Raw genomic sequence first — 26,779 nt, 5'->3', positions numbered from 1 at the left:
TTATGGCAGTCCTAAAAATGGAGTAGCAAGGGTTGCCCTTGTCATCTTATCTTGTGTGCTGAAGAGGGAACTGCATGCCTTCCTGTGAAAATGGATGAATACTTGTTGTAAATTTATTACTATCTAAAAAAGAAGTGCCAAAAGGAAAGATAGATATAAACAATTACAACTGATGCATGCCACTGAAATAGAAAAAATTTTGAAGAATATGTACACATGTTGGCTTGCTTTGTTTAAATGTGTAACTAGACTGGTAGAACTGTTAACCTATGACAGTCTGTTTAAAGAAGAGGAAATGTGGTGGGAAGAGCAATATGAGCACTTTTCAGAGTTAAGAAATTGAAGAAAAGTACAAGCAATCACTAGAGAGTGCCACTGAACTTAAGACAAAAACTTCTGAATTTCTAACTTCTGGTAAAAGCAATCCTAATAGCGAAGCAAGCTGATAATTTTAGGCATGTTATCCTCACTTGTGTAGAAAGTCTGTTTGTGTTTCTCTCTTCAAATAAAGCAATCTGCTTGTTTCTTTTAAATGTTATAACATCATTTGAAAATCTGAATATATGGTATCTCACATCCATGTGCTGGGGTAATTTCTCCTGATATGTTGAAGAATATTATGTGCAAATTTATTTTTTTTATTTTTCAAATTTTACAGTTCCATTTTGGAAATTGATTACCATAGCAGACTAAACCAGAAGGTTGATTCTGACATAGTCATAGACATTTTTACTGAGAGGAATCTGAAACAAGAGGAGATTCCATTCTTTTACTCAGCGAAGAAGTGATTTATGTTTGCATGTGACCATGGTGTACAAGTTTCTATTTAAAAATTATGTTATTATAAATGCTGAGGGTACCAAAAATTTCATCAGTTGGCAGTGCATTTTCAAATTTTAAAATGGTGCCCTGCCATTAGAAAAAAATTTCAGAACTTCATGGTGTCATTAAACAAACAGGTGAAGCAGTAGAAATCTTGGCAGCAAGGCCATTGTTATTTTAATTTTAATTAAATTGTTAATATTGTTAATAAACATTAATAAGAAGAAATACATAGACAAAATATTTTGTAAGTTAATGTTTAAATGCATACTGTACTGTTTTTTGGGAAGCACTCCTACATGTTTTCAAAATATCTTCCATTTTTCAGCTGTTTTTGTCAAAATTTTCCTGTTTACAAATGCCTGATCACTGATTTTTTGAAAGTATAAAGTTGTCAAACTATGCATGTAGCTTAAGGGGTATTCTGTTGGGGGAGAGAAAGATTTTTTTTTTTATTTTATTATTATTTTTTTTTTCCATAATGGCGTGTGTAAGTGTACTTCTTTCTTTCGAAGTTAAGATGTTATAGTGCACCTATTGGGTAAATTTTACTGCTCTTGTGTTCTTAAGTTTTAAAAGGGATTTTAGAAGAACTGCAATCATTCAACTGATTTCTGTTAAGCTTGGTTATGTAGCATCAAGTGCAGATTGGAAAAGGAGATTTTTTATGTTTACTATTAACTGCATACAACTCATTGCAGCATAAAATTAAAATATGAAGTTAGAATAAGTTACTGTACTCCTTTTTGAAGCTCATGGAACCAAAAATGTTATACTGTGACATTTATTCTAATGATGTTACATATGTACGTATGAAGCTTTACATAGTTGAATGGTTTCTTATTTCATGCTATGCTGTAAATTGAATTGCTGTAAATTGAATTCCTGTAAACCTCTGGAAGTGTAAATTGGATTCCTGTAAACCATGTGGAAGTGTATAAGAAGTTAAAATATTTAACTTTTATTTTTTAAGTATACGAAGTATTGCCGTTTAATATTTTTATTTTAAAGTACAGCATTATTAATGAAAAAAGAAAAGAAAACACTACAGTAATGGTTAGGATTGCCACTTTTGAAAAGTACAAAAAAGCAGGATAAAAAAACACACACACAAAATTCACTATTAGTACAATTTTATAATGTAGATTAACAATTTTTATTAAAATTAATTCTGATTTGTAGTTCTGCTTTTATGGACTCTATTTTAGTCTGTTTTTTTCATCAATCCATAAATGTTTCATAATTAAAAATATCCTTTCTGCACTAGCATTGCTAATAGGGACTGATAGGACATGACAATCTGCAAGCTTATATAGCATCAGCCAAAAAAAAAAAACCTTATTTCACCCATCCAAATGTTTGTCAAATTCTGCTTTGAATCTATTTAAGCTATCAACTTGTGTTTTGTAGTGTAATGGAAGTTTATGCTCTGTGGCTGTCAACTTAGCCTAGCCTGCTGCAGAAATCTGCAACAGGCTAGTTTCCATCCCTCGCACATGGAACCAGACCAGGATCTACTATCTAGCACCCACAATGCATACTCTCCAGCCCTGTACGGATATTTAAATACTATAGGAGTGTAGAGAATGTTGAAGCATATAAGAAAGAGAGAACATGCAAGCTAGGATAAGAAAGAAAAAAGAAAAAGCAGTGGAGAAAGAAACAAAAAGGAAACATGAAAAGTAGAAGAATACTCTAATATAACCCAATTCTCCACATTCAAGCCTAGAATGGCCCGTGCTGCTCATATCCTGCCACTCACGGTCAGTCAGAGTTCCTGAAACTGAGGCATTCAATAGTATGGTCTGCTAGCCTGGAACACCATTCAGAAGATCTACCAATCCCTTGCACGCACGCGCGCACACACACACACACACACTAGTGTAGAAGCAACATCTTGCAAAGATTTAGCACCTCACAAATTGCCTAGGCAAAAGCATCATACAACATACAGAATCTCCTGGAGAAAGTAGCACCATGGAGTAATTATATGTAACCTGATAACACTGCATTGAGAGACACCAAGTTGTTCTTCCTAAATCTTGCACTGATATAGCGTCCACAGTTCTAGACTGAACCATCATCCAAACATTAAGAACATCTTAAATGAAATAGCACTGTAGAGTCATTAGGTAATCTGGATAATATTGCACTGTAGAACACTAAGCCATTCTTGCTACAGCTGTCAACCTCGGGATGCACAGATCCCATTTACTCAGCATACGGACCATTACGAAACCCAGTCTCTAGGACTTTCCACACAAAGTCCTGGAGACTGGGTCAGTCTGTGGTGGCCTATTCATCCACAGGAACCCCCCCAGAATTTCTTAACAAACTATCTGCATGAGGGTCCTAGTACAGTTCATAATGTTCACCTGCGATCTTCATATCGTCCTGCAGTACAGCAACCAGAATACCCCACTTCCTATTTAGGACAAGTATGACTCATTAAAGTAGAGTACTGACCAACAAGTCGATGTCCAACCAGAGATGTCGTTGGATCGTGGCAGGGTAAGCACCCACCAATAATCGGAACATACCACTTGGCCTACACTTAACTTTCATTAAAAAATACCCCTCTCAATAAACATGTTCCTTTTAATCTGAAACTTGTTCCATTTCTAATAAAACACGCCATCTGAAAAAAATTTTACATGCAAACTTTTGAAACACTGAAAAGTTCTCCCATTTTGCCACAATAGGCAAATTAAGGCTGATTACAAATTTTTCTTCTCTTAGAATTATCCTTGATATAATTCATCACTATTAATTATATTAGATAATTAAATAAAAAATCTGCTTGTAAAAAGTACAAAATTTAAAAAAAAAATCGGTAATTTTCAAATAAGTAAATAACCTCAAACTTTTACCTTAAAACCAAAGAATTGATAATTTTTTCAATTTACAAGCAATTTTTAGCAAATATTTCATAATGCTGAACAGTTCAGTTCATTGTTTTTTTTTTTAATTATTTCTCCGATTTAACTACTAAATTCATATAAATATTTTACCTTGCTGAAGAAAATATGCTTTACTCGGATTCTACTTTTGCAACAATCTATTAGCACTAAAAACTGATAACCATGTTATAGGTACATATCTTAATACTCTTTATGTATATCTAGATTTCTTGCAGATGATGAAAACTTATTAAAAACTTTAATAAGGTTTCCCTACATTATCTCTCTATACATTAAAAAAGTTTTCCTCCTAGTGATATTTATTCAAGCCAATGGGGGAAGAGGGCGAGGCAATTAAGTCAATTATTCTAGTCACAGCTGCCTCCATAATGTTTACCAACCTTGTGCATGTGCTTCACTGACTAATACATGACCACACCGGGTATCATTTGATGTTCCTTTGTAATGTTAGCTGATGAAGGGACCCGACGTAGTTTCTATATATTTGTAAATAGTTTAGTATTTTGTAAATATTTTAAATATTTGTACAGTTTGTAAATATTTTAGTCCTGCTCTTTTGGATGCAGCAATATTCCTCATGCATTATGGAACTCGAAGCAAAAGGCCTTTTCCTAAGTGACCTACGTAAACACAGGTAAATAATTACATCAATTAATAATTAATTAATTACCATTTGTCTCCGTGCAGTGGGCGTGATCATAGAACAGAGTGATTATATGGTCGAGTTCTGTGATTGAGTGATTATTGTGAATGCGTTTTGTTTCTGATTGTTTTGTGTCTTAGTTTAGGGGGTGCTTAGCTTAGGTAGAATGTCTATCCCCATCCTGCTGTTTTAAAATCGGAAAACGAGTTCCCAATTTTAAAACAGCGGCAAGTAGAGGGATAAACACACCGGGCATGTCAACCTAGGAGGACAGGGGTTGGGGATAAACAGTGAGCGGAACCTGCCAATCACTGGCTTCTTCCTGACGTTTAGTCGAAGTATGGAGTGGTATCTGAGATCTGAATTTTTACATACATAGTGATATTTATTCGACCTTGAGAATGCTGTGGGGTAGGGTAGCCAGTGGAAGAAGAGGGATGTGGTACAAGTGGGTGGGGCAATTACGTCACTACAAATGCATAGATAAATAATTACAAAGCTCATTTCCTGTTTAGATATTGATCGGTGCGTTTCAACAGGTGTGTCTTTTATGTAGGAAAGATTTGACTTACGCCACCATACCTCTACATTTTACATAGAGAAGCATGCATGGGGGTTGGAAAGCAAAGTGAGCAGCAGGCAACACCCTAATATCTCATTAATTTGATTTTAAATTTGGATATATAGATAATGTGGCAATTACAAATTACTTAAATTATATTTGTATTAACATTTGATAGTTTCAGGAATACAGAATTAAATGCACAAAAATTTACTGTAGCATTATCAGCTGAATATGAACGAATCACTTTAATAACTAAATTATTCAAGAATAGAATTTCTTCAATTTGGGTTGATATTGCTAAAGAATTTTCTTTGGGGTCCTTGTAAAAATCTATCAAAAACTTTGTAATCCTTCATTTTTTTTAAAAAAATTTATAAGCAAGGGATGTATGAAACAAATGGAGCATTTACTGTTTCATTTGTTTGATACATCTGAAAATGCGGAATAGTTTTTGTCTTTGAATAAATGAGTACAGTGTCTTTGAATAAATTTGATTCATAAGACATTATGAACCAAATTTATTTTATTCCACACTCTGTAGATAGGTAACCACGATTATGTGTAATGCTATGCAGTGCAAAAAATAATTCTTCAGTCTCACAATCAGAGATAATTTTGTAAGAAGCAGAACTAAAAAAATTTGTTGGAGTAATTGATTGTTTTGTTGCTTGTGTTTTTTGTATGTGCATTTCATTCTTTCAATATGTTTTATGAGGGTTCTTGATCCTTCACCTTTTAAAGGCATTTTTCGAAGTATAATATAATATAGTATATAATATAATATAGTCTCTGCAAACCATGTTGAATACTTTGATTTTTTTTTAAACTATTTGTTATGAAATATGCAAAGTCTTATCTTTTGGCAGCAAAGTCCTGTTATTGCTTTTAATTTCTAAGTCAGAATCATCATTATCTATTTCCATATTAGGATTAACCTTGGGGATATTTATTTCTGAATAAATATTTGTTAAAAAAAGATTAAGCATTACTAACTTGAGAAGGCAGAAGTTCATTTACATAAGGCATGTAATCCCCACTATATAGGTTTGCAAACATCTGATGACAATGCACTCATACTGCACAAACATATTAGCAGCAGCAGATGTGACTGTTGGCCTTGTAATAGCCAGGAACACTGGGGAAAGAATATAATAGTAGAAGCTTCTGAAGAACAACAGCAATATTGGCTGTCAGAACTCTGCTGTCATAGTCATTCACTACAGAAAATACATAATGTGGTTAAAAACAGGATATTTTGAGGACAAAGTAGACAATGGACAAAAATTAAAAAAAAAAAAAACAGGATTATCCTGCTAAAAGTGAAATAAGTGGCAACCTTATTAATAGTGCATTTGCCATTTAAAACATTTAACCCATTTCATCCACTAGTAAAATATAAATCTAGCAAAACTAAAAGAGGGGAAAAAAAGATATGGAAAATGAAATTTGCATTACATGAAATTGCTTGCATGATAGTTCATCTTTTAGATATTTATATATTCATGTTAAAAATTGTAAAAACTGAGTAAATTTCATTTCCATCTATAATGCTGGTATAGATTTTCATCTATAATCATGATAAAGTTGTTAAATAACTTTACCATGTTACCCATTAACCTCATGTGTTAAAGTTGTGTTATATCAAGTTTGCACTGTATATAAAAGAAATTCATTTGTAAGAGAGGATGTGACTAATTAATTTGGTCAGTATTATAATATTAATAAGTATGGACCTTGAACAAAGGGTGTGTGTGTGTGTGTGTGTGTGTGTGTGTGTGTGTGTGTGTGTGTGTGTGTGTGAGATTTTCCAAATATTATAAAATCTGGAAAAGGTAACATGTTTGCTTCATATAGCGTATGTAGATATGATTGTTCAGCTTCAAGTGGCAGGAAACAATGTAATCAGACATTTGCAAACAAATAAACATGAGATACTGTTTAGTGCATAGAAAGAAATGCAAAAGTAACATAACCTTCCTCTGGGTAAAATAACTAAAAAAAAAAAAAAAAAAATGTGGATATGGAAGAACACAAATAATAAGCATGGATAGGGGAAAGAAGTGATGGTAGTGGTTAACTGTGAAAAATTGGCATTAGTCATTTCGAGGACTTGTACAAATGTATATAGTAGGCACTACCTTTTGAGCATGTATCACAGAGGTTCCCAAACTTTCTCAGTTCACGGCACCCTTAGTGTCAGAGTAATTTTTTTCACAGCATCCCTATGCCAAAAGAAATATTTAACACAGTGGTTTTCGACCTTTTAATATATATATATACCTATATAATATTTTTTTCTTTATATAAAGGTACTAAATAAAGATCAATTATAAATCACCACAAAATTAAAAATATATGGTACGATGGATACCGTACACCTTTTTATAATGAAATAAATATACAAATTTTAAAAAAATATATAATTATAACTTTAAGTAGCTTAAACCCAAATTACACGGCACCCCTAGAATGTTGTTGCGGCACCCCGGTTGAAAACCACTAATGTAACATATAGCTTACACTCATTGAAAAAGTTGTACCTATATTTGTTCCTAAGGTAGGAATTAATTTCATATTTAAATGGTATTTAACTTCATCTTTAAAAAGATTTCTTCATTACTGTATGATAAAATATATCAAGTTTTTTCAATTGAGAGCCATCTATTCATTTTCATTTTCACTGGATCTTCTCTAAACAATTCAAGTGTAATTTCAGATTATTAGTTAGTTCAATAATCTTTTCCAAAAATTCAGAGGGCGCTGCTGCTTTTAGTTTAATATTATTTATTTAATTTAATTTAATTAGTTGGTCCTTTAGTCTTCAGAACTGCAAGGGTGCTGGTGTCACTAATTGTTTGGTATATAGTAACGTGTGCTCAACTTTTTCATTCTTTCATGTTGAACAGTTCAATGTGGTAAGCAGTTGTTAACTACTGACTTATTTATTGGTCATTCTAAATTATCTATTCTTTATTTTATTTTATTATTTGTTCGGTATAGAACATATACCATTTTGTGTAATGGAATAATTTTATGATAAATCAATTAGTAATTGGGTATTAGGAATTAGCTATTCCTCTAATTTTCTATATTATTCTATATTTCATCATTATCTTTATCTATTTAACACCATAAAGTGTCTTCTTACTAAAGGGTCAGGCAATTACATTCCCGGTTAAATCCCATGTACAATTATATAAATGCTTTTTTCTTTATTTTTCACCTTTTACTATCTAACCCTAATTTTTCATACCTCAAGATCTATTAGAGTAATTCGAGGGAAATTGAGGTACTATTACTATACTTATGCCTACTTCCTTTCTCCTTATGTTAGCTATAGCTTGCTTTTGTATAAATAAAAAATAATACCACAACAGAAATTGAAAATTATAGTTGGCCTTTTTTTTTCTTATTTCCTTTTTCTATATATTTGTTTTGAAGATATCTGTTGGGCTAAATGTTATCTTGCCTGTTTGCTACTAAATTATAACAAAATTAAGTTTAAGATTTGGACACTGATAAACAGGCAGATGGCAGTCAGAAACAGATAGCTCTGTTAATTATTGGTAGGATATATTGAGAGGGTTAGCCCTTGAAAAAGTCCCTTTCAATGTATCTCTACACCAATAGTTAACTACATAATCATCATTGTATTATATATTTATATTTTATTACTAATTATGTTTATTTCCAGGGTTTGGCCTTGTAGGCCTACATGGGCTATTTTATTCTTTATAAGTTATTTTGACCTTATGGCCTACTGTAAGCTGTATACTGTTGTGTTCATATACATGTTCAGCATCTGTATAGTACTTATTGTGCTTTTACTATAATAACTATGTATACACACTCAGTGATCACTGAATTATGACCATCACATCCATAATGGACTATGCAAGTATAAAAAGCTGAACAGCTTTGTACGCTAGAGCAGTGGCAATTTACATATATTGTTATGATGTAGTAAAGATATCAAGGAGTTTCAAAAGGGCATGATTTTGAGAGATTGTGCTTCAAGTGCTTCTGTATCAGAAACGGCATGCCTTATCGGTTAACTACAGCCCACTGTAATTAAGCTGTACAAAGAATGGTGTCAAACAGGGTCAAATGACCTACCACCAACAGAGCTGTAAAAGATTATGCAAGATGGACATTCATGGCAGGTGAAGGGTGCATCATGCTGTACGGACTCAACTGCAAATCACTGTGTGTCAGTTGACATCACAATACAATATGGGAAATGCAAAAAAAAATATCCCAAATGAGGATGTGCTGCACATTCAGGCATATGGAGTTACAGAGCAAATGACCGAAGAGACACCATCTCCTCACTGCTGATCAACCTTGATGGAAAATGCTGTGGTATTAACAACACACTCATTGGACATTAGAGGAATGGAAATGAGTGTGCTCGTCAATTGAGTCAAAGTACCTGATGCAACATGCCAATGAATGCCTTCATGTGTGATGCAAGCAGTGAGTCCATGGACCCACCATGTATGGTGCTAACAATCCAGGCAGGTAGGGATAGTTGCTTAATGTGAGACATGTTTTCCTGGCAAGAACTAGGAAACCTGGTGCATATGGGCCAACATTTTCACTGATGAGGTCTACCAGCAGCTTTAAGGAAACCATTTGCACCCTGCTGTGTTGCATTTTTTCCTGGACAGAAACATGATCTTCACAGATAATAATGCACCATGTCATTGAGCCTGCACTGTGCCCAAGTGGTTGAAGGAACACAGTGAAGATATTGCCCATCTTGATTAGCCTCCGGGTTCACCTCACCTCAATCCAGCTGAACACCTGTACAACGTTTTGGAATTGGAGATGAGGCATGTGGACATGCAATCATCATCTATACCGACACTGGAAAGCTTTGAAGGCAGCATGGCCATAGATCCCTATGGACATCCTCAGGCATCTATTGGAGCTAATGCCTAGGTGAATAGCAGCTGTTATCTGTGCGAACAGTGGCCCAGCACGATGTTTGGGAGTACTAACTCAGTGATCTCTCTCTCTCTCGCTCTCTGTGTGTGTGTGTGTGTGTGTGTGTGTGTGTGTGTGTGTGTGTGTGTGTGTGTGTGTGTGTGTGTGTGTGTGTGTGTGTGTGTGTGTGTGTGAGAGAGAGAGAGAGAGTGAATATATATGTATATAAAATTATCTGAATGAAAACTAAATGACACAGCATTGGACAATCTGCTGCTCATCCAGAAAGCTTGGGAATCTGACTAATTTGTGTGCTGAAAAGGCAGTTATTTCCTTTGAAAGTGGATGAATATTTGATGGACATGTACTACTCTCTACATTTGATAGGAGTTAATACATGATAAGAACACTCTCAATGAAATTGGCTATGGAAGGACTGTGCAAGGCTCATGGGGTAGAATTTTTCTCAGAGTTGTCTGCACTTATTAACAGGAGAGGCTGTTTTCATAGGGATGGGATACTCTTAAATAGAAGGGGCAAAAAAATATTTGCTGATGCTGTCAAAGCAGGGTTAGGTGGGTTGGAAACTGCTGGCCCGAGGGTATACACAGACTAATACTATACGACTGTGTATAAGACTGTACACAGACTAACAGTAGCTGATTTCAGAGGCGAAAGTGATTCTTGCACTGCTTCTGTTAGAACATGCTGCAGCCTGGAAAGCACAGTGTCGAAGGTTTCAAGACCTGCTGGGAGCATGCAAATACATGGGCTGTGTTAAGGTTACTAAGAGTAAAAACAGTTGCAGGTATACTTCTGTCTATAATAAATGCTAGGAGATTAGTAAAAAACTTGATGAATTTGAAGTACTGATTAAATCATCGAATGCAGACGTGGAGATATGACATATATGGTTTCACTCAGATATAAAGGATTCAGAATCAGAGTATAGGAAGTACAGTTTGTACAGAAAAGATAGACAGGGCAGAAATCATGCTCTTAGTTAAGAAGTGTATAAAATCTAAAGCAGTGCATCTAATGGACATATATGGCTACTGCAATGTTTAATTAGTTTGGTGCATGTGATATAAGAGATCTGGTGTGAAATTTGGTGTGGTATAAGCTCTGGAAAAACAGAAATTAGCATTAGTTGAGACATATGATGCAAGAAAGCAAGCTTATACAGCATCAGCAAAAAAAAAAAAAAAAAAAACTTCCCATTTTGCCCATCTGGTCATTAAATGTCTACCTTCTGGCTAAAGGCAAACTTCTGCATATCTATTCTACAACTGTCCTTCCTCAGTTTGAATTTATGCCTCAAGTGCGTAATCTGAGCAAGAGGAAGAATCCTGCCAGTGTTGAGCCTGCTCAAACTATTCAAGGCCTTGTACACCTCAATCAGATAACCTTGCAGGTGCCTGGTCTCCAGATGCTGCAACTTGTAGAATGTAAGCCTTTCTTCGTAAGCGCACCCTTTTGTTTTGCCAATCTTGTTGCCCTTCTCTGTACTCATTCTAGCAACTCTACATTCATCCTAAAATGAGGCCTCAAGACCTGTATACAGTACTCAAGGTGTGGCCTGACCATTGCCTTATACAAAGGGATAATCACCTCCTTGTCTCTGCTAGCAAAACTTCATGACTGTGTTGTAGACCCAATAACTGTGATGAGTATAAAAAACAATTATATAGAGCAGGGTTGGCCAACTTAATTTGTGAGGCGATCTACTTTTTTTCTTCAAAATGTTCCACAATCTACCATCTCAAGAATTTCATTGCACATGGTTAAAAAACTTAATCAACACATATTAAAAATGTTGTTTATAAATTTTAAAATTAAATACAATTCATAATTCTTATTTTAGATTCATATGTATTTAAATTTTTAATTTATGTGAAGTTTGTACTTCATGTCATGTGCCAAGCTTTCAAAATCGGGGATATACTGTGATAAGGCCAACCATAAAGGATCTTCTGTATGCAAGTCTGTAAGAGTAGAGCAGTTCTTTGTTTGTTTCAAATACAAAAAGGCCAATTCACATAGATATGTGGAACCGAAACAGGTTCACTGCATTTTTTTACATTTGGGCACTTTTCTCGGCAAACATATTTCCAGAACCTTCTGATGACCTGGCTTTTAGGAAGATATTGTTTCACAATGTTATAATTTCATTTTCAAGTAATATTTTCTCCATGTGACAAATCTCAACGATTTTTTCTGCAATTTGTTTCATATCTAAGTTGACATTAAATGGATAAGAAATATATTGAACAATATCTTCAATTGTTTTAAAATTGCTGAATATGGTTTCAAAATTATCCACAACTTTTTCAATTTCAGAACAATGTTGAAATTATTCCTTAAGTCCAGCTCTTGAGTGACCCTGTCAAAATAGCTAACCAGATTAGTTAAACATGATTTTCCCTTTACAAAACCGTGCTGCGTATCCTTCACAATTCCATTTCTATCTAAATGATCCTGAATTCCACTCTTGAGCATTGTCTCCATGATTTTCTCTACCATTGAAGTTAGACTGACCAGCCAATAATTACCCACTTCACTTTTAGAACCGCCCTTATATATTGGAGATACATTGGCACACTTTTTCCAATCCATCGGAATCACTCCCGAGTCCAGTGATGTGCTCATAATTAGCCTCAATGGTTCAGTGCACTCACTTGCCGCCTCCCTTAAGATTATTGGGTATATGCTATAAACCCCAGGAGCATTATTGGCCTATAGGCTTGAAAGAAAGTTTTTTCATTAAATAAACATTAGAAATTCCAACATCATTAAATAAATTTTTTTCAACGTCACTCCCATAATTTCTCATTGATACAAAGGGTTTTCTTTTGTAAATATCGATGCAAAGTAACTGTTGAGTTCATCTGCAGCTTCAGCTGGGTTATCTATCCTACATCCATAACATAAAAGTCTGATCTGGTTTGTCCTCTTATTTGCATTGATATATGTGAAGAATTCCTTATCCCAACTCTTTGCTCTCTCTGCCAGCAGTTTCTTATAATCTGCCTTTGTCAGCCTAAACTTTACTGTGGTACTATCACAGATCAATTTGTAGCTGTTATATATAGGGTTCAGTCCTTTTTATTGCTCTAACTTTTTCATGCCATCTTTTTCTGCTCAAGTAATCTAGCAACTTATTCATCCAACTTGGAATCTTCCTCGTGGAGTATTTTTTAATGCATTCAATTCAATTTTTTATCTAAGCATTCAAGGTTTCTGTGATTAATGTTTTAAAGGTATACCATAATTCAATTGTATTTGTTGTCTGTGTGATATCTACCCAGTTAGAGGCCATGTAACATCTTAAGCCATTGTAATTTCCTTTCCTGAAATTATAACTCATTCTTTTGCCTTTAACTACTGCTACCTCTCTATTCATCGCTCACAGTAGAACTCTGTGATCAATTCCTGCTACTGGTTCCTGTACTGTCAGCCCTATTATGGCATCTAATTCATAGGTGATGATGAGGTCTAGAATATTCTTTTCCCTAGTACTTTCCCTGACATGTCGATACAAATAACAATCTAGTTAATAAACAATCTAGTTTATTTAAAAATTTTGTCCCCTTGTGGAATGTCCTTTTGCTGCAATCAATTAGAGGCAAATTAAAATCACCCATAATAAGACATTGATGCTTACTTGCCCATTCCATTTGCATGTAGAGGCTCTCATCATAATCTTCACAATCACCTGGCCTGTAGATTACTCCCATTCTAATTATACCTTTGCTTCCAACTGTCTCTCACTGTACAGCAGGGGTCAGCAACCTGTGCCTCTTTAAGCATGTAACTGCGGCTCTTTAACTTTTAGCCCACATGAAGCACAATTTGAAATTGAGTTAGAGGGCTTAAAAATCAAGGACATGCGGAGTGCAAGACTAAAATGCCTTACAACTGAGAGTATTTGAAGAGGCAAAAGGCTGCCCTTGCAATTCTACACAAATGGACAGCGATAGATGAATTGAAAAAGCAAGACTAAATATTGTGTTCGATGCGTATTTATATACATGTCCAGTACAATTATTGGACATCTATATAAATTTGAAAATATTTGCATTTGGACTTCTCTCAGTTTTTGGTTCGAATTTTTGCAGGCAAATATTTTCGAACATGAACAATATTAAAAACTGTCTGAACAATGCTGTTGGTGTTATTTGGTTTTTAGGAGCATAAGCAACTAAGGCCATATTGCTCCGGGGATATGCGATGGTCATTCACTGACCTTTCCGCATCCTCCGTATTTGGTGGTCACGGGCTCGAACCCCTGTCTAATCAAGAAGTGTGTGCTACACACTGCTGCTGAACAGTGCGAGTCTCTCAGCATGTTTAAAGATGAAAATTACAGTATACTCTCCTGATGTTGAGCAACTCACTTAAGAAGTTCAGCAGCAAAAAAGTCACATTAATTCATACCTAATTGGATGTTTGTTACGTTTTTTCAGTATTAATAAATAATATTTCAAAGTATATATTTTTAATAAAATGCCTTCCTACTCTATTCCATTTCTTAAAACTCCTCCACCTCTCCCCCTCCTCTCAGCTTGAGCTGCGGTGGAAGTGCAGCTCTTTGGATTCTCTATTTTTTAATTTGATCAAAAATGGCTTCACTCAAAAAAGGTTGCTTACCCCTGCCATACAGATTCTGTACTAGCATGTGAAACATCTGAATCCAGGAAAGCTCTCGTCAAGCTCAGGTTGCTTTTGAAGCATGACCCCACCACCCATTCTATCTTCCCTGTACTTCCTCAATACATTATACATACCATACTGAAACTAATCATCCCCTATCTCTGTGTGGCACCATGTTTCTATAAGCTTTATTATGTCAGCGTTACTTGTCTTCACCAGAAGTTCCAATTCACTCATTTTATTTCTGACACTTCTGACATTGTTCTTGTATAGTAACTACCCTGACACACACCTTGAAGTTATTTAAGCTCACTTCCCTGGCATTAGCTACCCACTCATTAGAAACATTTCTGCCCTCAGAACATCTTACTAATATGTTCTGTTGCAGTAACAAACAAGAACTCTTGAGGTATGTGCAAGAGTTACTTTGACCAATATTATCAGATAAAAGCATATCTATATTATCCTTGTCCCCTCAAACTAGCAGTTTCCCTGAACCTTTAAGGTATCCTCAATAATTCTGGCAAAAACTCTTCCACCACCTTTGTTTAAATGTATTCCTTCTACCTACAAGTGTGGGCCAAACTGAAAGAAATTTCTCCCCAAAAGCCTTGCAGATTCCTTTATGTCTTGAGTTAATCCACAGGCTTTCAGCATATAATCCCTCCTATTGTACCTGGGCAGAATTGCAGACACATAGACATTGTGACCTAATTTGTGGCATATCTTCAGAATGGTCCTGTTTTTGTCTAAAAAATCATCAGATCATGTATGCTTAATGTCATTAATCGTCACATGAATAATAATATTCACTTTACCCACCTTAAAATCTGACAGTCTGTTGGTGACATCATTAAGAAGAAGCTATCAGAAGATTGGACTGGTCACAGAAAGTAGTCAATGTGAATGGATAGTACCTGAAGCACTTATGATTTGCAGATGACATTGTGATCATAAGCCATGATCCTGAAGAATTAGAGGAAAATGCTATTTGGTATGATGTTCAACAAGGGTTGTAGTAGATGTTCAAGAGTTTTGCCCGTTTGTGTGCATAACTATTCTTGCATGAGGTTATAAATCTGAATCCTATGGATTTTTTATGGAATTTTGGAATGAAGTATATATATGGCAGACTGTAATTGCTAATGTTCAGTTTAAATTTTTTGTTTGTAATAATATTGCAGGAACTGGATTGTATGTGCTGCTGGAGTTCAGTTCTCAAGGTGTGCGCATAAAATGATTTGCAAATAAAAGCATAGTTATTTGATGCTTTATCTACTGGTGTAATGATGAAGTTTTTATGCATCTCTAGCAGTTTTTGTTTTAGTTTAGCTAGGTTATAGTAGCTGACCTTGTACTGGCTATATCTGTTTGAACTTTGTGATGTAAATTTATATATTAATAAAGTGAATGTATTGCTGATCCACATATGGTATGCCTCTATTCGTGGCATATGCGAGGAGAAAGCAGTAGTTTAATAAGTCCTGATATAGCTGTTTCTTGAAGGTAGTTAGATTTATTTTGTTGCATGGCTTGAATTTGAATCCTTGGGCTAGTATATATCTGAGTATTGGATCTGCAACAATTCTTAAATCTCCTGTGATGATGTGTCAATGGTCAGGATCAGTATATTGCTGCATATTGCTTTGTTTGCAGATGCAGTCATTAATGTCTAGGTTATTGGATATTAAGTTGGTTGCTATGGATTTGTAGTTGCAGGCTAGTATCCTAAATGGTTTCTTATATTTGTATCTGATTTTTATGCTGATGTTTTGGCTATTGTTAGGAAGCAAATCATTATGATCATTGATATATTTATTAATATTGATGTTATCATTGATTTTACTTTGGTTCTAAATTTAAGACTATGATAGATTCTTCTGTACCCATTTTTATATATATATATACACACACAGTTTAAAAAAATCATAATAACAATAACAAACATTAACGCAATATGAGGAATGATAAATTAAAAAAAAAATAAGGGTATTGCTTTATTCCATGCTTTATTTCAATTCATACTACTAAAAAGATCAACACAGTGGTATAATTGTAGACTTCGGAGTAGTTAGTTAATTAACTGTACAATATTGGGAATAATTTCTAAACATCTAAACTTTTCATTTCTGTACTTTGTCAACTCGCTCGATCGAGCAGAAATTAAATGTAATGAAATTCATTTCTAGCAGCTTAAAGAAATTATCTGGTGGGCTGCACATGGTCCGTATCTGTCGAGTTGAACTGCCGTGCTCCTGAGTATCATGCTTCTGTGATGGTGCTAGTTTAGCAAATAAACAAAATTGATACCTGGCCTATAGTTCATATAGTTGTCTGATATAGTTTTCTTTTCTAGAGATAAAATTGTTGACACCAGTTAGATCAGTGATTATTTTCTAAGGAAGGGTCACTTACCACGAAAAAAATTTTTTTTTACTCCTTAGATTTGTCTATAATAGAAAAGACAAGTAATGTTTCAGTGCGAAAGAACACGCAAAGCAAAGTCAACAAAGTCATGATTGGATCTGTAAGTCACCTGTGTTTTAATATTTTTTTTCTTTGCTGAAGTATATAGTTTTGGATAATTTATTCTCTAAATTTCTAACTTTGTCAGAATGCATTATATCATTTTAACACTCTAGTAGGCACCTCACAAAAATCCCAAGAGCAGATATTGGTTGATTTTATACACCATTTAGTTTTTTGGGGATGAAAGGTATGAACTAGTTGAAAGCAGGCTTGTTATACAAAACTCTCCAGAATATCAACACAGGAGCAGATGCATTGTGCACTTTGTACACAAATATAGAACCATAAAGAGTTTTTTTTTTGTTTTTTTTTATACCTATACCTCTCCAACTTAAAAAATGATGAAGAACAAAAGTGAATACTGTATTCATAGCTCTCACTCTTTTTATCATCATTATAATATAGTTGGTGACAAAGTTTCTCTGTCTGTTTTTTATAAAGACTGAGTTTTTCTCCATCTTTTTTCTTTTCACAAAAAAATAAATAAATAAAAATTGCAGCTTTCTGCTTATATTTGTTAATGAATTGGCCATCAGGCATGCTATTGTAGTCTACATTACAAAATAGAAATGCACAATAATAGTTATTTTCTGTAATGCATGTTATATCATCAGACTTGTGGTGTGAAGCTAATTAACAATTTGTTCATTAAGATACCAAAGAAATGTGACATAATTTCAGAAGATGTGTAAAATTTTCCATGTTTTCAGTGGTGGGAAATGCAATGTAATCAGACATGTGCAAACAAATAAGAATAACAACAACATACAGTGCATAGAAAGAAATGCAAAAATAGATGTTGCATTTCATAGTGACAATGATGTTATATGTACTGAATGTTTATTTGCATCTTTTGTCATAGAACATAATCTTCCTCTGAGTGTGTTGATTGTACAGGAGCTTTGTTGAGAAACATGTCTCCTGTTAATAAAATAGCAAAAAATATGGTTTGGAAGAAGCAGGCATTGTTAGTGAAATTGCACAGATAGCAATGGCTCTGAAAAATGGGCCATTTTCAGTTGCTACAGATGGCAGTATATCCCATTGTGATAAGAATAATGTGGTTGCTCTTCTCTGCACCAATACCTTGCTTAAAATGAGGTTTTCAGATGCCTTATACAATGGGATAATCATTTCCTTGTTCCTGCTAGCGAAGTTCATGTATATCAACCTTATGAGCTGTTTTAGCAGCCTTTCTTCACTGCATGTTGAACTGTATAATTACCCATAGGTCTCTTTCATTCACTACCACCTTGAGTGTGGTAGTACTGCTTGTTCAAGTATTCACACTATTCCCATTCTCACAACATAGAATGAATAAATTACATGTTATGTGTATTTTTGTTTATTTTATTTGGATATATTACCAATTTTTTTTTTCATTTTATTTTTATTTTTATTATTATTTTTTCTTATTACTTAAATTGATATGCGCATCGGCAACACAAAATTACTAGTACAACCTTTAGCCATTTATCATTAGTATATAAATATAGATTTAAATTTTTCCCAAGTAGACTGATAGTTAAATGTGTTTCCTTTTTTGCATTAAAAGTAATAGTTCTTATATCCTTCTACATCAGATGGAAGTTTGTTCTAACAATCATTTATCCTCTGGCTGAACAGTGCCCATTTAACTGCCCTCTATCTTCTGTCACTCAGCCCTCCCTTATCCCTAGCAGTAAATTGCTCCCCAGTGCCATCTTCTCTAGTTCTTTCTGCACATCTATCCTGCAGTGATCATTCCTTGATTTAAAATTATACCCACTCATGTACTGTATGAACAAGAAGAATGCCATTAGTATCAAGCTTTGCTCAATCCATTCAAATTCATAAACATTTATTCAGATCACTTCACTGGTGCCTAGTTTCCAGAACGCTGCATTTTGCAGAATTGAAGCCTTTCTTGGTAAAAGCACCCTTTTGTTCCCTTCGTCAATTTTGTTTCCCTTCTCTGCACACCTGGCAGCAGATCCACATCCTTCCTAAAATGAGATTTCCAGAACTATACAGGGTGTTTCAAAAATGGTGGCCAATAATTTAAAGGTGAAAAGTACAGACTAAAATAAGCAAAAAAATCCCATCGAGCTGCAAATGAACAATTTTTGAGATAATGCACATTTTCTGTTAAGATCCACTACTGACTATAGGAGCACTAGTTTAGCAAAAGCTGTGAATCCTTTGCTAAGGATGGTTTTATTAAACATAAGATAATACATTTTTAATTTTTGGTTTCAACGCTACACGGTTTTACAGATGTTGCATGAACGTTACCAAAGGTGTTCGAAATTCTGTCCTTTCATCCGTACGCAACTTTGTAGTCTTCTCTGCATTGAGTCGCAAATCCTCTCGGGCATTCCTGGATCATTTCTGATTTGCTGAAAGGCTCCAATGAACCGACGCTGCAATTCCTCAACCGTATTAATATCAGCAGTGTACACCAAGCTTTTTATGTGACACCAGATACAAAAATCCATAGGATTTGTCTGGTGATCTGAGAGGCCACATTACAGGCCCACCTCTACCTATCCACCGTTGACCATACCTTCTAGTTAGATACAGAGTCACAACTCGAGCAAAATGTGCCGGTGCACCATCATGCATAAACCACATGTTCTGGCGTTGCTGAAGTGGAACTTTATCATCATCAAGGAGGACTGGAAGAACATTCTGCAGGAACTGAAGGTACAGCTCTCCTGTTAATGAGAAAATGTGGTCCAATTAGACGGTCTCCTAGTAGTCCTGCCGAGACATTCAGTGAGAAGCTTTGCTGATGCAGTGACTCGTAAATTGCATTAGGATTTTCGTCGAACCAAATGTGACAGTTATGAAAATTAAAAATACCATCATGATAAACCCAGCTTCACCAGTGAACAAAATGTTTAAAAATTGTGGGTTCAGGACACACTGTTGTTGCATCCACTGGCAGAAGTTCACTCTGGGAGGGTAGTCTGTATTGCTGAGACTTTTTTATTTATTTTTTTTTTTTTTAGGCGCATTAGCAGCTAAGGCCATATTGCTCTGGGGATATGCGGTATTCATTCCCTGACCTTTCCGCATCCTCTGTATTTGGTGGTGACGGGCTCGAACCCCGGTCTAATCAAGAAGCGTGTGCAGCAGCGCATAGCACACGCTTCTTGATTAGACCGGGGTTCGAGCCCGTCACCACCAAATACAGAGGATGCGGAAAGGTCAGGGAATGGCCACCGCATTTCCCCGAGCAATATGGCCTTAGTTGCTAATGCTCCTAAAAACCAAATAACAAATAACAATAACCTGCCCACCTGGCTACGGAGGCACCTCTGAGACCTTGTACATGCTGGATATGGTAGGGGGACAGTAATTGGCAATTTACTAATCAAAAAATTCCTTGTACAAGCTAATTATATTTATTTCCAAGCTAAAATATACAAGAATATCTTTGGGTTACCGATGGGCCTTAGCTTGAGTGGTCTTGTTGCTGAAATTTTATCTGAATAATATAGAACAATTATATTTAATGCCGTTTTTTCCAAATATAACATGGTAGATATCTGGACGACATCTTAATAATTACTAATGTACATATAGTAAATAATGTCTTGGATACTGTTAATAAAATACATACCAAACTTAAGTTAACTTTAAAAAAAAAAAAAAAAAAAAAGGAAATCCCACAGAAAAAAGCTATTAAATTTTCTAAATTTTACTCTAACCAGGGTTAACGAGAACATACAATTTAAAATTTATAGAAAAGCAATGAATACCGGAAAATTCCTATACTGTTTCAGCTACCATCTCTTTAAATATAAATGGAGCATTATTATTATCAAATTTACAATGCCTATAGATACAGTTCTACTCAGGAATGCTTGTTAGATGAACCTATGTAACTTGCAAAATGATTTTTAAATAGGGGTTACACATTGGGTACCATCATGAAAATTAGTCAACAGGCAAAATATAAAATGGAGACAGGTGCAACAAAGATCAGATCAAAAATATTTTATTAAAGTTCCCTATATACAACATTGGTACAGACAGTTCATTAACATTTTCAAGAACACTGGATTTAAAATAGTTCTACAACCCATGAGTAAACTGCAAGTTGTTCTGAAGTATAGGAGAGTTGATACCATTACAACCATGGAAGCACACAATATTGTTTACAATATTTCTTGTGGCGGGTGCAATTCAGCCTATATTGGCTTGACCCAGAATCCACTTTCCTAACAGATGCTGCATGCTGTTGTATAACAGCATGCAGCATCTGTTAGGGCAGGTGCCTCAGAACTAGCATTTCGTGCTATTGATGATGGGCACGTGTTCCTTTTTGATGAGTCGAGGGTCCTGAATACTTTAAAATTTAAATTATCTATAAATTGATATATATTTATTTCATGGTGTCAAGATTATCAAGATGATTTCAATTCTCATATTAGCATGCGTTATTGGTTAGTTTGGGTGGTTGATGGCCATTGACTTTCTTCGAATCTTCTCGATGCGCTAGGTTGGATATGAGTATTGAATACATGATGATTTTAATACGTAACTTTTTTTAAAAAATCATAAATTGATTTAATTAACATGGTACGCTAATTCACATGAATACATTTATACACAATTGAACATTGAGAGAATTAGTCCTACAATAAAGGTATGAGGTTTTCTCTTATAATTTAAGTAATTGGCGATGTAAAATTCGCCACACACTGCTATGACTCAGTACACACTCTTGCAGAGCAACCCTCCTTGTCGAAATTCCTGGATTTTGTTCTATTCTTTCTAACACTCTTTCCTCAACATCAGATGATATGGTTCTGGGCCTACCTGTTCATACTCCATGTACCCTGATGAATGTGCATCTGTTGGGCTACCTTCGGCGGGGAAATGCTTCTTGGCACAAACGTGCAGCCTCGAGTGCACCGCAGTTGGCTTTACCATACAAGAAGTGTGTGTCCACATACTCTTCGTTGCTGTAACCTCTTTCCATTTTGACTATCCTTTGACAAGTACTAGTATGCCTGATACATCTCAGAGAATTGAGAGGGGGGAAAGGGAGAGAATGAGCATAATCTAACCTAAACAAACAAGTCAGTGGTGGATCCCAACTAGAAATGTGCAATATCTCAAAAATGGTTCACTTAAGGACCCATGTTTACCAGGCTTTTTTTTTTTTTTTTGCAGTTCACCTTTAAATTGACAATCACTTTTGAAACACCCTGTATATAGTAGTAAAGGTGTACCATAACTATTGCTTTATAGTGGAATAATAACCTTCTTATTCCTACTGGAAAAATTCCTCTATATCATTGACAAAATCCAATGAGGTGCACAATTGTCCTCTGATCTTTTTTGATTCTCCACTACCTTGAGTGTGGTGCCACACAGATGGTACATTGTTTGGGATCACTCTTACCCATATGCAGACCTTGCATTTATCAATGTTAAACTTCAATTGTGAATTCTCAGCCCATCTGCCATCAGCTTATCTTGCTGCAGTAGTATACCCTGATTACATATGAAATGTAAAATAATGAACCAATGTATACTCCCCACCATGATTTATGGAAGTGAAACTTGGGCACTCACCAAAAGAATGGAAGAGAAGCTGAAAACTACACAGTGAAAAATGGAACAAATTATTTTTGGAATCAGACTGTTAGATAAAAAGAGAAACACATGGATTAGGCAGCAAACTCAATTAATGAACATTTTTATCAAAACTAAAGAACTGAAATGGACTTGTGCAGGATGCATAGCTCAAAGACATGATGACAGATGAACTAAGAAAATAACAGAATGATACTCAAGAGGAGCTAAAAGAAAACCTGGAAGACAACAACAACAGAGGTGGACAAATGAAATTCAAGAATTCATGGGCAGTAAATGGATGACCATTGCACAAAACAGAAGGAATGGGAAAATTTCTGGAGAGGCTTTTGTTCTGCAGTGGATTGAAAATCTGATTATTATCATTAATAAACATTGAAAAGAACATTAGACCCAGTACAGAACCCTACAGAACTCCACTAATAACAGTAATCCAAGGAGATAGTGCCCATTCATAACCACTCTTTCTTTTCTCATATTCATCCATCTCATAGCAATAATTTGCCCCTAATGCTACAGTGGTACAATTCATACAGCAATCTTTTATGTGGAATAGCATCCAAAGCTTTTTTTGAAATCTCAGTGATGTCAAAATTATATTTTACATCCAGTCCCTTTGTTACTGCATCATAATATACAATCAGATTGGTACAAGATTTCCCCTTAACAAATGCATGATGTGACAAGTATAACTGTATTCCTGTCTAAATGGTACTGCATTATTTCTCTAACCAGTGACTCCATTTTTTTTCCCTGAAACAGAAATCAAGCTAAGAGGTTTGTAATTATTCACTTTGAACCCCCCCACCTTCTCTTTAGGAATTGAGAATACATTCGTCCTGCAATTTGTGCTACATCATCAGACGTGAACAAGGAATACCACAAAACAGTTCTGTGATGATTGTACAGCGCTTTTTAGACAAGATAGCCAGAAAAGTGGTCTTCGGGTAATTCGCACTTACATCGTGATAATGCACCTACACACCCAGCGCTTTCCATTCAAGAATTTCTTGTTAAGCACTCCACTTGTGTGCTCCCCCCCCCCCCCATTAACCGTACCAGATTTGCTCCCTGTGATTTCTTTCTTTCTTTTTGCTTTGGAAGCTTAAAGCTTCTTGATTTGCAACAGCTAAAGAAATTATCCAGAATATGACATTGGAACTATTAGCAGTTCACAAAAAGCCTGTCAGTATTTCTTTTGAAAGTTGCAAAAGCATTGGAATCAGTGTCAAGGAGACTACTTCAAAGGAGATTCATCTGAATAGACAGTATGCTTCATTTCTGAAATATCAGTTCTGTTCCTGAACTTTTTGATCCTGTCTTGTATCTTAAATAAATCTCATGGTTATGTCAAATGTCCTGGAATTTAGGAAATGAGTTTCTTCTGGTTTTTTTTTTTAAACACATCCCTTCTGATATATGGACCTTTATTTTATGAACTACTCTTCAGGAACTACTTTGGGTTATGAATTTTATTTCTTTGTATAATATTCATAAATCAGATGGTTATAGGATTAATCGCACAATGTGTTAAGTTATAGAAATGTACAAATTGTTCTTTAATTAATATAATAATCTGTATAGTTGACACCAATAACTTTTTCATTACACTAATCTTGTTTTGTTTTGAAAAGCATTATTTAATGCTATGTGTGCCTTTTATTTTAGGTGCCTGACAGAGGGGGTCGTCCTGAGGAACAGCAGCCACCACCACCTGAAATGCCAAGTTGGCAGAAAAAACCAGATCCTCCAAGAGGTGGATTTAGTGGTAGTGATAGAGGTGGTCGTAACCAGAGTGGGCGGTCTGGAGGGAGTAGTGAAAACTGGCAGAATAGTTCTGGAGGTGGTGGTGGTAATCGTAGAGGCAGTGGAGATCGAGGTAACCGTGTTCAGGGTGGTTGGTCAGGTGGTAGTAATGATTATCAGGGTAGTGGATATCAACAGGGTAGTGCTGGATATAGTAGTAGTGGAGGATACCAACAGGGGGGTGGTGGTTATCAACAAAGTAGCATTGGTGGGTATGGAAGTGGGTATCAACAATGTCCTAGTGGTGGACTATATCAGCAAGGTGGTTATGGAGGAGTACCAGCATATCAACAAGGAAGTGGATATGGTGGAGGTGGATTTGGTGGGTATCAACAAGGTGGATTTGGAGGTTATTCTCAAGGTGGATATGGAGGAGGAGGAGGATTTGGTGGGTATTCACAAGATGGATACCAATCACAAAATTATCAAGCTGGATTACCACATCACCAACAAGGTAGTCGTGGTGGAGGTCGTGGAAGAGGTAGTCGTGGAGGAAGAGGGGCAAGAGGACAAGGAAGAGATAAGTATGGTGCAGAGGGTCAGCATAATTATGGACAGAGTCAATCAATGTATGGCCAATATTAATTTATGAAGTATGTGTAATTGAACACAGCAGTGGAAAATTATTCTGGTATCTCTTTTGTGAATGTGGGAAATTCAAAAGTTTTTGCATATTTTGTTTTGTGAGCAGATTTGTTTATAAAGACTGAAATTTATATTAAAATTAAAATTTTCAGTTATACTGAAATCTAAACCCCTAACTGAAATACAGAAGCATCCACATATACAAAAAAATGCTCACATCTGAGATGCTCTTTTGAAATAATGACAATAAACTGTGCAAGTTCTTCCATTCCTCTCTGCATGGGCATAGAACTGTCTTTAAATTGTTACTGATTTTGCATTAGAAATATTATACCAAATGTCTTATAGCTTGTAAAAAGGATTTACTTAATAAAAACTTTTGATTTACCCTTCATTTGTATTACATGCTTTCTGGTATTCTGCTTTTTTTGTAAAAGAAAAAGCAGAAAATTGCAGTTCTCTTTACTTTGAAAATGTAAACAGTATTTCATGCAGTATAAGCAATTTGTTGAAGCTAACATAAAGTTGGCCATTTTGTTGCATAAATAATGCTTTTATATCTAGTATTTGATTATATACACAGTCATGTTTTGATGTTATTAAAGAAATCTGATGACTACGTAGTTATCATGAAACTGTTATGGTTGTGTGATAGCATGATAGAGATATTGAAGCAGAACTAACATTGAGAAAAAGAGAATAATTGGTTGTATTTACATCGCATATCTAATCTGTATCTGTAAAATTACATTTGTAAAAAAAAGAAAGAAAAGGAACTTATATATAATTGTAATACAATGTATATGGAATGGATATAAAAACTATTTACTATCTATTTATTCACTTTTATGAGTGATCATGCTAGAAGTTATTTTTTTCTTATAATATAATGTAATGCTTGAGATTTATGAATGCCAAGATTTACTAAACTTGACAAAATATAAATATTAGGAAATTATTTTGCATAGTTCAGTTGCTACTGTCATTCTAAAACCTATGAGTTCATTAAACATGTCTTTAAGCAAACAGGTTCAATATGCCACCTCAAGTTTTAATGCTTCCACCATAATAAAAATATAACACCAGCGATGTTATATTTGGTGCTATATTTTTATATTGTTAGCTGACTGAAGACAGATTCAAGTCTTACCATAGTTTTTAAAAATGTGGGCTTTTAAGCTTTTTCTAATTAGTCTGGAGGTGTTTGCAGAATATAGAGATAGTTCATTATTGGCTTTAATGTGATTCCTTGCTGTTGGTTTGTAACTGTTATAAAAGGGTGACTAATGAAAATGAGAATTAGTTAATTATTTTGTACTTGTACACCAGATTATGCTTGCTCATACCTGTAAAATTTATTTGTTTGAATTTGGTGGTAGTAGAAGTAATCGAGGCATGTGATGCAAGAAAGCAAGCTTATGTAGCATCAGCCCAAAAAAAAAAGAAAAAAAACCATTTCACACCCATTCCTTCTAAACGTTTGTCCAGTTCCTCCTTGAATTTATTTAAGCTGTCAACTTCCACAATGACAGATGGAAGTTTGTTCCAGCAATCAATGCTACCCACTGGCTAAAGGCAATTTTCCACACATCTATTCTATAACTGTCTTTCCTCAATTTGAATTTATGCACTTTTGTAATATGAGCAAGAGGAAGAATCCCATCAGAATTGAGCCTGCTCAACCCATTCAAAGCCTTATACACCTCAATCAGATCACCTTGCAGGTGCCTAGTC

General features: G+C 35.0%; 1 protein-coding gene across 1 annotated transcript in view; it reads left to right on the top strand.

Annotated features, from left to right (window-relative positions):
• The window catches only part of LOC150088349 (protein TSLIG3A-like), a 188,739-nt gene extending 163,361 nt beyond the window's left edge, over nt 1-25,378 (top strand). Inside the window, exons 9-10 of the mRNA XM_090369461.1 lie at nt 16,978-17,060; nt 24,323-25,378. Coding sequence (XP_090225587.1) covers nt 16,978-17,060; nt 24,323-25,045 — 806 coding nt within the window. The 3' untranslated portion in view covers nt 25,046-25,378. The remainder of the gene's footprint in view (nt 1-16,977; nt 17,061-24,322) is intronic.
• Nucleotides 25,379-26,779: the final 1,401 nt, after the last annotated feature.

The sequence above is a fragment of the Mastigoproctus giganteus genome, chromosome 3 (assembly GCF_048544385.1).
Source record: "Mastigoproctus giganteus isolate SK-2022 chromosome 3, ASM4854438v1, whole genome shotgun sequence".
Classification (NCBI taxonomy): Eukaryota; Metazoa; Arthropoda; class Arachnida; order Uropygi; family Thelyphonidae; genus Mastigoproctus; species Mastigoproctus giganteus.
Note: the sequence above shows the minus strand (reverse complement) of the source record. Positions and strands in the feature narration are given on the sequence as shown.